The 14305-nt window shown below is 42.8% G+C and overlaps 2 protein-coding genes across 4 annotated transcripts in view; both read right to left on the bottom strand.

The window, feature by feature from the left end:
• LOC134815019 (GTP-binding protein 4-like) overlaps positions 1–14305 on the bottom strand; it is a 56352-nt gene that overhangs the window by 24439 nt on the left and 17608 nt on the right. The window lies entirely within an intron of this gene.
• Positions 3460–14305, bottom strand: part of LOC134815018 (penicillin acylase 2 proenzyme-like) — a 79574-nt gene continuing 68728 nt past the window's right edge. For both annotated transcript variants that reach the window (XM_063823454.1, XM_063823452.1), the window contains 4 exons: positions 10663–10798; positions 10306–10433; positions 5514–5959; positions 3460–5360 (listed from right to left, as the gene is read on the bottom strand). In XM_063823454.1, the coding sequence (XP_063679524.1) occupies positions 5217–5360; positions 5514–5959; positions 10306–10433; positions 10663–10798 (854 nt within the window). In that variant the 3' untranslated portion in view covers positions 3460–5216. The remainder of the gene's footprint in view (positions 5361–5513; positions 5960–10305; positions 10434–10662; positions 10799–14305) is intronic.

Below are 14305 nucleotides of genomic sequence, written 5' to 3'. Positions count from 1 at the left end.
ACATGGACCATTTAAATAATATCTTAATTTGATATTGCGATTATCGAGTCACTCTGAAACAAATTGTGTCTAACTAGACCAAATGTAAACAACAGTTGTGCATGGAACTGGATTGGATATCTACATGAATTTAGTCGAAATTGCATAGTGAAAGGTCATTTCATAATAAATTTCTCATATAAACTCATACTTCATACAATTCTAAGTTCTTATGTAATATTATATTATATGTACATGTTCAATGTTCATGATTCGCTGTAGAATATAGGGCGGTTCACAAAACCACTTTTCGTTCAAATAATTAGATATCACCTCTAATTAGTTGCTCTATAGGGTCAGGAACAACCAAAAAAAATTTTGTGTCTCTACGGTTTCGTATAATACTGACATGGGCCACGCCCATATTTTTCACCAATTTTTAACAGGTAAAATTCTCTAAATCGTCAATTTAGTCATGAAGGAGTATGGGAGGAGTTCTAAATGTGTGCTCCTCTAATATAAACAGTAGGAAATGGTTAACTTTAGTCGAGGTGTCAGGTCTCTACAATGTCGGGAAGTTCCTGCAGGAATTTTTGCATTGCGCTGAAGCGCAAGATTCACTGCGCCAAAAGCGAAGGTTGTAGAGACATGAGACCTTGACTAAAGTTAACCATTTCATACCATTGCAATGAGAGTATGCCACTTTCAGAGTCCTGAACACACTCCGATATCTCTTAATCGTCAATTATATGAATTTTACCTGTTAAAATATATCATCTTTAACTGATATCAATTTAGTTTAACACTGTTAGTTTTTTAAAAGAACATAATACTTCACACCAAACTAATGCACAATATGGTAATATAAAAAAGGAAGGTTTTCCTTGGATTCCAAATTCAACTTTGATTATATCCTGGCACTGATTATCATTTCTCGATTGTTATCCATTTTCCATGATGCAGTCAGCAAGTTCCAATTTAGGTAGACTAGGTTTTCGCATCTTCATATTATGTTCAGAAGCAGGCCAGAAGGCCGAAGGGGTTGTTACCAGAGGAATATCTTCTTGGAACAAGGGAATTAATGAGGTCTTCATTTATTTGGGAAGTTGGTCGTTTAGCTCCGGACAGTCTATGCACGGTCCCTGCACGGTCCATGCAACAACAAGAGAACACTCCATGCACGGTCCCTGCACGGTCCCTGCACAATGAACACTTGATGCACGGTCCCTGCACGGTCAGTCCCTGCACACTCAGTCCCTGCACACTCCCTGCACGGTCTATGCACGGTCCCTGCAAGGTCCCTGCACAGTAACATATGAACACCGGCTAGTAGCCACTTTTGTAATAACAGCTTCTCAACTTCACATTACCAAACCGGCTACTAACCGGCACTTAAAAAGTGGTCACTAGCCGGCTACTAACCGGCTACTAGCCGGCTAGTGACCACAAAGTGGCTACTAACCGGCTACTAGGCGGTCACTAGCCGGCGATTAGCTGAGCTCTAAAGCAGACCTACCGGCTACTAACCAACTAAGCAGACCTACTAAGTAGGTCTGCTTTAGAGCCAAGTTAATAGCCGGCTAGTGACCGGTTAGTAGCCGCAGGGAGTGTGCATAGACCGTGCAGGGAGTGTGCAGGGACTGACCGTGCAGGGACTGTGCATGGAGTGTTCTCTTGTTGTTGTATGGACCGTGCATAGACTGCACCAACTTGCCATTTATTTCTTCATAACTCGTCACTGACAGTCCGGACAGGATGAGCATTGACGAGATCCACTGATTACTTCATAGCTCGTCATTGATAGCATCAGTATTAAATGAGGTCGAATGATTACTTCATAGCTCGTCACTAACTGGATCAGCATAACATGACTAACAACTAACGAGGTCCAGTTGCAGTGATCTTTTGCTGATACGTCAAGACAAGATCAGTAAATAGCTATAAATATCGAAAAAAATTAGCTTAGAAATTACAGAGTACAAATGCCTTCTTTACAACTAACTCTTTGGCCTCATCTTTTTAAATCACTCATTCCCTCTGAAACAAGATAATGCTTAGGACTAGGAGGAACTTAGTTAACTTCTTGTATGATTCAGTAAGAGGAAAATTCCTTAGTAAGCTAACATTCTTTTGTAGGATGTTACCACTTATCATATCTGTTATCCAGCATAATCCCACAACTAGACTCTCTTATTCTTGAGTCTTGACAATGACAGCAGCAGTAATGTACACTATTTTGATGCTCGGTCCAGGTCTCCAAGAAAACCTTCCTTTTTATATTCTCATATTATGTGTTAGTTTTATTTGGTGTGAAGTATTATTTTCTTTTTTAAAACTAACAGTGTTAAACTAAATTGATATCAGTTAAAGATGATATATTTTAACAGGTAAAATTCATATAATTGACGATTAAGAGATATGGGAGTGTGTTCAGGACTCTAAAAGTGGCATACTCTTATAGCAATGGTATGAAATGGTTAACTTTAGTCAAGGTCTCATGTCTCTACGACCTTCGCTTTTTGCGCTGTGAATCTTGTGCTTCAAGCGCAATGCGCAAATTCTTGCAGGAACTTCCCGACATTGTAGAGACCTGAGACCTCGAATAAAGTTAACCATTTCATACTGTTTATATTAGAGGAGCACACATATAGATCTCCTTCCATACTCCTTCGTGACTAAATTGACGATTTAGAGAATTTTACCTGTTAAAAATTTGTGCCGAGATTTACCTCATTTTACCTCATGAGGCCAGCCAAAAAAGGCAAAATTGGGATGAGGTAAAATGAGGTAAAATGAGGTTGACCCCCCCCTCGTCTGTGACTTTCAAGAATTGGCTGCACATTGCCTCACCTTGTGTTGGACTGTTGGTCGACAAAATGCTGATTACAAGCTCACGGCCAACTTTTTATTCTAAGCTATTAACAAGCATTACACCCCCCCCCCCCTCTGGCCTTAACAAGCATTACACCCCCCCCCCCCTCTGGCCTTAACAAGCATTACACCCCCCCCCCCCCCCCTCTGGCCTTAACAAGCATGGCCAGATCAAGCTTGTGAAATGGCAAGTTATCTTGGATGTGCTGTGTTCATTCGTTCATGCGTGTAGAAACGATGCGTTTGGTGCGGTGGTAACTAAGTAGTAAGTAACAGTAACACTACACGTATTATTGTAAGTCCAACTTGAGTCTTGAATGTTGTTGAACATTCTAATATAGTAATATATATAGAGCGCTGGCAGGAAATAATTTGTTATGAAAAATAATTTATTTTGACTTTTTGATAAAAACAATGAAGTAACACTAATATATATAAAGTTTTCTTATAATAAAGTTTTCTAAACAACTATAAATCCAATAAACTAGACAGTAACTAATCGGGTACTTTATATTAACAAGAATCTAATACATTAATTGAATAATTATAAACCCAACACTAATTATTTAACGTAACTAATCACAAAAAATACAACTTATACAATATACATGCAGGTTGGCCGATCATGTAATCAAATCGAATAGTACATCGTACTTTGCACAGTTAACAGTATCCGTATCTCCGTATGTAAATTGTAGGCGCATATTCTTCGATTTTAATTTAAAGCTTTTAGCTAATTAGCTGAAAAAAGAAGTAAAGGGAAAAAGAAGTAAAGAGAAAAAAGGATGTTTCCGATCTCGACCAGGTAATAATTACATTTTAAATAAAAGTTGTTAATTTCTTCATTTAAATCATTGAATATTAAAATTAAAATATTATAAGGATTTCATTCAAGGACTTGACAGGAGACAGTGATAATGCTATAGAAGCTAAGAATCAAATTTACATTATTTGTCTTCCACGTGCTCAAACTTCATTGACATGACCCAGGGTATCACTATCGGACAATTTGCCCAAAGCATTCAGCAAGATAATATCTTTGATCTGCAAACAATGTAATATCATGTAAAATTCGCATTAGGAATTTTGGAATGTACTGCAGAAAGATCTCCGACAATACTGTGATTCTTTCTTTCTCGTAAGGCACAAGGTATCGGGGGCCGGGGTGCACCTTACTAGAGAAGAATTTATCAGCATAGTTATCATTCTTATCTTAACAAATTTCACCTCCTCGGTCGACTTCTCCTGATGGCACAATCACACACAAAAAACACGCTAATTATAAATAATATGTAAATTTTCAAAATTTTCACCTTGAACAAAACAAAAGAACCAATAATTTAACACAAAGTTCTGTCTTCATCTGACTTAAAATATACACGAGACGACAATATAAAAGATAGACTATCAACTATCAAAATCCGATCAGAAATTCAGTTGACTAATTTGATTAAAACAAACAAAACAATCGAAATTTGGTTTCCCACCATGACCAATTTTTTTCTTTCGTTTGTTAGTAAAATATTGTAACTGCTTGTCAGTTGACAACTTGAACAACTCGTTATATTATAGTAGGAAATATTATTACTACTACTACTACTACTGTACTACTACATACTACTACTACTACTACTATGTCGGAACTAAGTCCGATCTACGCCAGATAAAACCCTCCGTATCATATCCCTGTCCAGCATCAGGGTTCGCAGTAGGAAATAGGAATAATTTAAAACTACATAAGTTTCAAAAATCGATTTATACAAATAATTCGAAAATCTAAACTGCCATGGTACGTTATTAAGTAAAAATACATAATGTCCAGAACAACAGGTATGGTAAGCGGGTCACTACATCAGAAATACCTAAAAATCCAACAAGAAGTTCAGATTGGTACCAATTAAATCGTTTATCAAAAACTTATTTGTGTCAAACGTCAGTATGTAAAAAGAAGCATTCTTAGGGTTGTCCTAAATTGACCCTGTCAGCATTAGAGGGTTTTTGTACGATAACACTTCGTAACTTTTAATCTTTCATAATTAGAAACGTTAACTCTTATACCATGATACGAAGTTAATTGTGGTTCACCCTACTTCAATATATTTAACGTTTTGTCTCTTCTATTCGACACAGCTACAGGTCACAGAATACAGATACCTAATCTAAATCTGACTCAACTTTATGTTTATCTGAAAGTTTTTAAATAAATTAAAGTCTTCAATCTAAAGCTCTATAAGAGTCGCGATGGCGCTAAAGTAATTAATAAGTTTTCAAAAAGAACATACAATTTGAGAACACAGCACAGTTTTAAGCTGCCAGATGCTGCCAAATGCTGCCAGACTCTGTTCTGTTCTAGACTTTGTTCAACTCTACAGCTGCCAGACTTTGTAAACCTCGGTAACATAGTTGCTAATCTCAAGTTTGTAGAGGTTACTAAAGTAGTTGCCACTAGGACCGCCAGGGAGGATAGAGTAGAATACGCTGGTTGACATGTCTGTTATAAACCTCCACGTCTGACGGAATGTAAGGTGATTATATAGAGTAACATTGACATTATAGAGCATTATTGGTTCAGAAACGCTGGCAATAAAGTAACCTTGTCAAGTAAAAGCATTTGATAGGGACATAAAGTTTAAAAGCGACGTACAACAGTCGACAGCTTTTACCTGCATAAATACACATGGATCATTCAGGTACTTGTCCACAGACCCAACTTTAATCACTTCAAACCCACTGTTCGTCGGGTACGGACCAACATCAAATCCCAAAAACTTTGGCAGCTTGCCAGAGAAGAACATGTTGACAGAGAAATACTTCCTGAAATCACCGTACACAGTTTCTTGATAACGAGCTATGCTATTCTCGATACTCTCCTTCAGAACAGGGGTTATATCAACACCGTCCACAAATCCTGTTTCCAGACCGATGATGGCGAACTTGTAGAATATGTACTTGTTGAAGACGATGGGTTCGAGTTTGTCGTACGCTTCCCGGCCGAATATGATGGAGTTGATGTTGGCAGTGAACTCCGTCCAGAAATCAAACCAGAGAGCCGAGGGGCGGGATTCTATCTCGAATCTGCGATTCCAATGCCTCAGTTCGTCTCCAATACCTGAACAGATTTGAAGTTATATTATCACCTTAATAACACCAGAATGTGTGTGTGTGTGTGTGTGTGTGTGTGTGTGTGTGTGTGTGTGTGTGTGTGTGTGTGTGTGTGTGTGTGTGTGTGTGTGTCTGTCTGTCTGTCTGTCTGTCTGTCTGATCGTCTGTGTGTAATTTCCGAACGGTTATACAAAAAAAACGGTAATAGTTTCGGGACTGGTTTTTTCGGTATAGTGCCGACAAAACTCTGACGAAGCCAATAAGCAAATTTTATAAAAATCGGCCGGTGGTAAGTGGTTTAATTGATGGTTTTGTACCACAAAATATGTTACATAAAATGGCTTGAGAAGAACGGCAAGAGTTACGGGGCTAGCTCTTTCTCTCTGCATAATATTATGTAGCGTATATATTACATGGCGTATATATTACATGGTCATATAATACTATAAACTTATTAGGGGAGGGAGTGCTCAAACGGTCTGTTTGGACTGTAGAGAGAGTTCATACTTTCATACGACAATGTAATGCATGTTCACAAATATGATAGGCTGGTGTGCTGCATGGTGTTAAGGGTTAATTTCTATTGATTATTGATTAAGAATTACTATCTTTTAAGCATACTATTGGATACGTGAGGGCACTCCGAATAGAATTGCTCGCCTAATCCGGGTTTTGACTCAGCGGGTAATTACTCCTACCCTTTTTAACTGCGGCAGTGAAATCCCGGCCGTAGGCCGGGTTACACTAGTATATTATATCTTTATATTATACTATACTAGTGTAACCCGTGCCTTCGGCCGGGACTTTACTGTCACAGTTGCAATGTAAAAGTATACAACCGCATTATATAATATTTGATATCACGCATAACGCTGTCTTATGAAAGTATGAAATCTCCCTACAGTTGAAACAAAGCGGCCGCAAGAGTGAGCTCTAAGCTTATAGTATTACGTGGGGCTAAACTAATTACGGTACATGTTATCCTCCTCGTTCTCTCTCACATCCATTTATGTCACATTTCTGGAACAAAATCATCAATTAAACCACTTACCACCGGCCGATTTTTATAAAATTTGCTTATGGGCTTCGTCAGAGTTTTGTCAGCACTATACCGAAAAAACCAGTCCCGTAACTATTACCGTTTTTTTGTATAACCGTTCGGAAATTACACACAGACACACACACATTCTGGTGTTATTAAGTTGATATTAGACAAAGGTTGACCAGGATCGGATTTCTGACTTAAAACTGAAAATTCGAATATTGAAAGTACCCGTTACCGGGGATAAGCCGGGACCGGTAATTTATCAGAAAAAAAGAACCGTGAACACCGAACAAGAGAATGGCTGGAGACTAGAGCAGATCCATCATAGTTTCGTGTGGAGCTGTTATTCTTATTGTTCCTTCTTGTAATTCAAAGTTTGGTGAGCGTAGCTTCTCTGTGGTGGCTCCAAAGATCTACAATCGTCTGCCTGTTACCATCTCTTCAGCTCAATCCTTGGAATCTTTTAAAGCTCTAGATCTTCTAAAAAACTACCTTTTTAAACTGTCCCTAGATGAACTTGAAAAACTTTATCGATAACTATTTTGGTCATATCTGGTGTTTGACCTTTGCATAATATGTTTAAGTACCTTTTTCTGGCTTTAGTATTGACGACGCGATATATTTTCAAGTATAATTTACTTTTTTTAACATAGTTTTCATGTTATTTTCTGGGATGACTAGTTTAAACACTGCTGAGTATAAGTTTATCTTAAAAGCGGTGTTGTTAAATTTCAATTTATGATTATTATTCTACAGTAAAATTTTATCATTATGAAATTTTGCCAAAAAATTACAATTGCACTTCTTCAGTTTGTGTGAGGAGTCTGTGTGATTGTATCTATCGGCTGCCGGATTTTTGCGCCCTTTCTCACCCAATGTAGATCAAGTTATCATCGGTTCATAGGAAGATGGTGAATCAAAACCGATGAAAAACTGCTTAATTATACGATCATTGCATTTGGTAACAAGAAATGCGGCCGCTTTTCTTTTGTGGATGGCCGCTCAATTTCCCGATCCGTGATGGAGTATTTGATCATATTCCATACCACCTGGGGACCCCAGTCTTTACTGTTTATAAGCATGCAGATATGGCGGAGTGACAGGCCGAGCGCCGCCCAGTCGATATAATTCCATATTTAATTTGAAAATCGTGTATATTTCTATGTAACCATATGTTTATTGTTTATGCAACCTGACACGGATCTGTGCAAAATAGTAATACTAAGTCAAAATAATAATACTATGCTATCAATTAGTCTCTAGCGGGATGCGTACATGGTGAAATTAACAATGTACTTGAACATTTCAGCACCGCACGCCAACAATTGTTTAATTCAGATTTTCGCGCAAAATAACTTTGCGCAGGCAGACACGTGGGCGACACGTACGCAGGCACGCACGCTCGCACGGTCGCAAAGCTACCATATCCCAAAAAAACCTCGATCGCTAACCCTTGTCCTTGACTCTTTTGTGCCTTCGGCACTTTGAGTCATGGATCGGGAAAAAATTCAAACATTCACCACTGTATAATATGTAGTATGTACTATACAGTATACATGCACCACTGCACTGTATACATATGTAAGTTTTAAACTAATTACAAAACTACAAATCTATTACATTTATTGAGAATTATTTAATGTTACGTGATGGAAATATTTTAAGCGGGCATATCCTGTCCAAACCCAGGATGCACTACAAGAAGAATTTGTTATAACTTTGTATGAATGAAAAGCATTAATACACTATACACTATACATTCACCACTGTATATGTACTATACATTCAGTTGAGCGAGCCCTTTTCTACAATAACAGAGTTATCTTCTTCAACAACTGTTTGAAAATTGAAGAAGTGAGTTTTTTCATGACATCAATTACTGGAAAATAAAGCTTTTTATGTTTAAAGGTTTAATAACCGAGGTTTAACATAAAATTATGGTGAATCGGGGGGGAGGGGGGGGGGGGGTGCAGGTACTTTTTTGATGGAACATAACCCTAAAAGTACCCGAGGCGAGGGGCGGGTGGGTGTTTTATGAAATTTTGGAAAAGTATCATGGTACTTTTTTGTCCCAAAAAAAAGAAGGGGTACCCCAAAACATGATTATAAACTTGTACATGGTACTTATTCATTACCAAAATGTTAGAATCGGGGTTTTCTGAAATTATACCTAGCTTGTTGTAGATCTAATTGGGTTTTTCTGAAGTTATACCTAGCTTGTTGTAGATCTAATCGGGTTTTTCTGAAATTATACCTAGCTCGGTGTAGATCTAATTGGGTTTTCTGAAATTATAACTAGCTTGTTGCAGATCTAATTGGGTTTTTCTGAAATTATACCTAGCTTGTTTTAGATCTAATTGGGTTTTTCTGAAATTATACCTAGCTCGGTGTAGATCTAATTGGGTTTTTCTGAAATTATACCTAGCTTGTTGTAGATCTAATTGGGTTTTTCTGAAATTATACCTAGCTTGTTGTAGATCTAATTGGGTTTTTCTGAAATTATACCTAGCTTGTTGAAGATCTATTTGGTTTTTTCTGAAATTATACCTAGCTTGTTGTAGATCTAATTGGGGTTTTCTGAAATTATACCTAGCTCGGTGTAGATCTAATTGGGTTTTTCTGAAATTATACCTAGCTTGTTGTAGATCTAATTGGGTTTTTCTGAAATTATACCTAGGTCGGTGTAGATCTAATTGGGTTTTTTCTGAAATTATACCTTCCCCCTTTAGATATGATTGCAATTTCTGTAGCGGAAAACCTTAAAAAGCCTTAAATTTGCACTTTATATTGCATTACGTTTGTCCAAACTTTCGCATTGTGGACCTTTTAAAACCTTGAATTTAACTGTTTTGGACCTTAAAAATGGGTCAAAAGGGGCCTTAAAAGACGTGAAAAAAACCTTAAAAATGACTCTCAAAAATGCCGGCAAACCCTGCTCACAAGTCACATCGAGGTGTCAGAACATCTTCAGTTTAGGAAAACTGATGAACAGGAATTTTTTGGAAAAAAAAGGAGGGGGTGCGGTGGGGGATCATTCGGGACAATTTCGAAAAGTACCGTGGTACTTTTTTGTTATTCCATTCGTGAAGGAGGTGGGTGGGTGGTTATTTTCAGAAATTTCGAAAAGTCAGCATATGTTCCATCAAAAAAGTACCTGCACCCCCCCCCCCCCCCCCAGGTGAATTGTGTTTTTTGTTTGTTGATAAAATGGATTTTTGGATTGAACTGGACAACAAAACATCAATTGAAGAAAAATAAAAAAGGTGAAAAAATAAAATACCAACCTGATGAGAAAATAAAATACCAACCTGACGAAGGAAGGAAAGGTTCCAAGAGTGGGATGGTGAGATTAGCGATTTTACTGAAAGTGTCTCCCTGGTATCTCATCATATCTTCCACTGAGTGGTTTGAACCACTTCTCAATATATCCGATATCCTGTGCATCAGTTATCAAAATATGTTGCTTTTATGACCAGTTTTAGGATAATTTTGCCCGGCATTAATAACATCTATTCCAAAAGGCATTAATTTCAATTTCTTTTAGTCATTAGCCTTCAACTCCAAGGTAGGCCCCGGCCCCGTTTGAGAATTTAAATACGATTCGACAGAAAATGAGCGCTACACTGACTGAAACACAGAATAAAAATTAAGGAAATGCTGTTGACCTGTTGAATCGTGTAGGTAGAGCGGGAAAAGTGCTAACACAGGGTTTTGAGGGGTCTTGGTAGTGGTTGTTTGCTGTGGCTATAAACTGGTCAGGTGGGTTCAACACTGTCATGTAGTCGGAGTCTGATAGGTAACCTGAACAACAATTTCGCTGCAGTTACACACCATGTACGATCAATTCCATGCAATGTAGGGGGGGGTGTCATGTCCGTCTATGTCCGCCTATGTCCTGTCCTTTTTGGATTCTATGAGACAACGGACGTGTTTTTTGGGACATTGGCGGACACGGACGGACATTGGCGGACTCGGACGGACATTGGCGGACTCGGACGGACATTGGCAGACCCGGACGGACATTGGCGGACTTGGATGGACATTGGTGGACATTAGCGGACATTGTTGGACATTAGCGGACAAACATTTTGAGGACTGAAGAGTACTGAAGAGTACTGAGGAGGGTGGCTGAGAAGGATGGCTGAGGAGGATGGCTGAGGAGGATGAATGAGGAGGATGACTGAGGAGGATGACTGAGAGGGAGGAGAAGGATCAGGAAGACCCAGGAGGAGGAGGAGGAGGACCTAGGAGGAGGAGGAGGAGAACTGAGGAGGATGACTGAGGAGGAGGAGGACTCAGGAGGAGGACTGAGGAGGACTGAGAAGGAGGAGGACTGAGGAGGATGGCTGAGGAGGATGGCTGAGGAGGATGACTGAGAGGGAGGAGGAGGAGGAAGAGGAGGAAGAGGACTGAGGAGGAGGAGGAGAAGGACTGAGGAGGAGAAGGAGGACCCAGGAGGAGGAGGACCCAGGAGGAGGAGGACCCAGGAGGACCCAGGAAAAGGCCCCAGGAGGAGGAGGAGGACTGGGGAGGAGGAGAACTGTTGAGGACTGATGAGGAGGACTGAGGACGAGGAGGAAGAGTAGGAGGAGGACTGAGGAGGGGAGGAGGAAGAGGACTGGGGAGGATCAGGAAGACCCAGGAGGACCCAGGAGGAGGAGGAGGAGGAGGACCCAGGAGGAGGGGGAGGACTGAGGAGGACTGAGGAGGAGGACTGACGATGACTGAGAAGGAGGAGGACTGAGGAGTACTGAGGAGGATGGCTGAGGAGGATGGCTGGGGAGGATGGCTGAGGAGGATGACTGAGGAGGATGACTGAGAGGGAGGAGGAGGAGGACTCAGGAGGAGGACTCAGAAGGAAGAGGAGGATGACTCAGGAGGAGGACTCAGGAGGAGGACTTAGGAGAAATGAGAAGGAGAACTGAGGAGGAGGAGGAGGACTGGGGAGGAGGAGAACTGTTGAGGACTGATGAGGAGGACTGAGGACGAGGAGGAAGAGTAGGAGGAGGACTAAGGAGGGGAGGAGGAAGAGGACTGGGGAGGATCAGGAAGACCCAGGAGGACCCAGGAGGAGGAGGAGGAGGACCCAGGAGGAGGAGGAGGACTGAGGAGGAGGACTAACGATGACTGAGAAGGAGGAGGACTGAGGAGTACTGAGGAGGATGGCCGAGGAGGATGGCTGGGGAGGATGGCTGAGGAGGATGACTGAGGAGGATGACTGAGAGGGAGGAGGAGGGGGACTCAGGAGGAGGACTCAGAAGGAAGAGGAGGAGGACTCAGGAGGAGGACTCAGGAGGAGAACTTAGGAGAAATGAGAAGGAGGACTGAGGAGAACTGAGGAGGAGGAGGAGGAGGACTGAATAGGAGGAGGAGAAGGAGGGGGACTGGGAGAGGACTGGGGAGGAGGAGGACTGATGAGAAGGATGAGGAGGAGGACCCAGGAGGAGGAGGACTGAGGACCGAGGAGGAAGAGGAAGAGGATGAAGAGGAGGATGAGGACCCAGGAGGAGGAGGACATAGGAGGAGGACTAAGGAGGACTGAGGAGGACTGAGGAGGATGGCTGAGGAGGATGACTGAGGAGGATGACTGAGAGGGAAGAGGAGGAGGAGGAGGAGGACTGAGGAGGACTGAGAAGGATGGCTGAGGAGGATGGCTGAGGAGGATGAATGAGGAGGATGACTGAGGAGGATGACTGAGAGGGAGGAGAAGGATCAGGAAGACCCAGGAGGAGGAGGAGGAGGACCTAGGAGGAGGAGGAGGAGAACTGAGGAGGATGACTGAGGAGGAGGAGGACTCAGGAGGAGGACTGAGGAGGACTGAGAAGGAGGAGGACTGAGGAGGATGGCTGAGGAGGATGGCTGAGGAGGATGACTGAGAGGGAGGAGGAGGAGGAAGAGGAGGAAGAGGACTGAGGAGGAGGAGGAGAAGGACTGAGGAGGAGAAGGAGGACCCAGGAGGAGGAGGACCCAGGAGGAGGAGGACCCAGGAGGACCCAGGAAAAGGCCCCAGGAGGAGGAGGAGGACTGGGGAGGAGGAGAACTGTTGAGGACTGATGAGGAGGACTGAGGACGAGGAGGAAGAGTAGGAGGAGGACTGAGGAGGGGAGGAGGAAGAGGACTGGGGAGGATCAGGAAGACCCAGGAGGACCCAGGAGGAGGAGGAGGAGGAGGACCCAGGAGGAGGGGGAGGACTGAGGAGGACTGAGGAGGAGGACTGACGATGACTGAGAAGGAGGAGGACTGAGGAGTACTGAGGAGGATGGCTGAGGAGGATGGCTGGGGAGGATGGCTGAGGAGGATGACTGAGGAGGATGACTGAGAGGGAGGAGGAGGAGGACTCAGGAGGAGGACTCAGAAGGAAGAGGAGGATGACTCAGGAGGAGGACTCAGGAGGAGGACTTAGGAGAAATGAGAAGGAGAACTGAGGAGGAGGAGGAGGACTGGGGAGGAGGAGAACTGTTGAGGACTGATGAGGAGGACTGAGGACGAGGAGGAAGAGTAGGAGGAGGACTAAGGAGGGGAGGAGGAAGAGGACTGGGGAGGATCAGGAAGACCCAGGAGGACCCAGGAGGAGGAGGAGGAGGACCCAGGAGGAGGAGGAGGACTGAGGAGGAGGACTAACGATGACTGAGAAGGAGGAGGACTGAGGAGTACTGAGGAGGATGGCTGAGGAGGATGGCTGGGGAGGATGGCTGAGGAGGATGACTGAGGAGGATGACTGAGAGGGAGGAGGAGGGGGACTCAGGAGGAGGACTCAGAAAGAAGAGGAGGAGGACTCAGGAGGAGGACTCAGGAGGAGAACTTAGGAGAAATGAGAAGGAGGACTGAGGAGAACTGAGGAGGAGGAGGAGGAGGAGGACTGAATAGGAGGAGGAGAAGGAGGGGGACTGGGAGAGGACTGGGGAGGAGGAGGACTGATGAGAAGGATGAGGAGGAGGACCCAGGAGGAGGAGGACTGAGGACCGAGGAGGAAGAGGAAGAGGATGAAGAGGAGGATGAGGACCCAGGAGGAGGAGGACATAGGAGGAGGACTAAGGAGGACTGAGGAGGACTGAGGAGGATGGCTGAGGAGGATGACTGAGGAGGATGACTGAGAGGGAAGAGGAGGAGGAGGAGGAGGACTGAGGAGGACTGAGAAGGAGGAGGAGGAGGAGGACTGAATAGGAGGAGGAGGAGGAGGACCCAGGAGGAGGAGGAGGACTGAGGAGGAGGACTAACGATGACTGAGAAGGAGGAGGACTGAGGAGTACTGAGGAGGATGGCCGAGGAGGATGGCTGGGGAGGATGGCTGAGGAGGATGACTGAGGA

This window comes from Bolinopsis microptera, chromosome 5, assembly GCF_026151205.1.
Source record: "Bolinopsis microptera isolate Bmic1 chromosome 5, MBARI_Bmic_1.0, whole genome shotgun sequence".
Lineage (NCBI taxonomy): Eukaryota > Metazoa > Ctenophora > Tentaculata > Lobata > Bolinopsidae > Bolinopsis > Bolinopsis microptera.
This window is presented reverse-complemented; position numbering and strand designations above follow the sequence as displayed.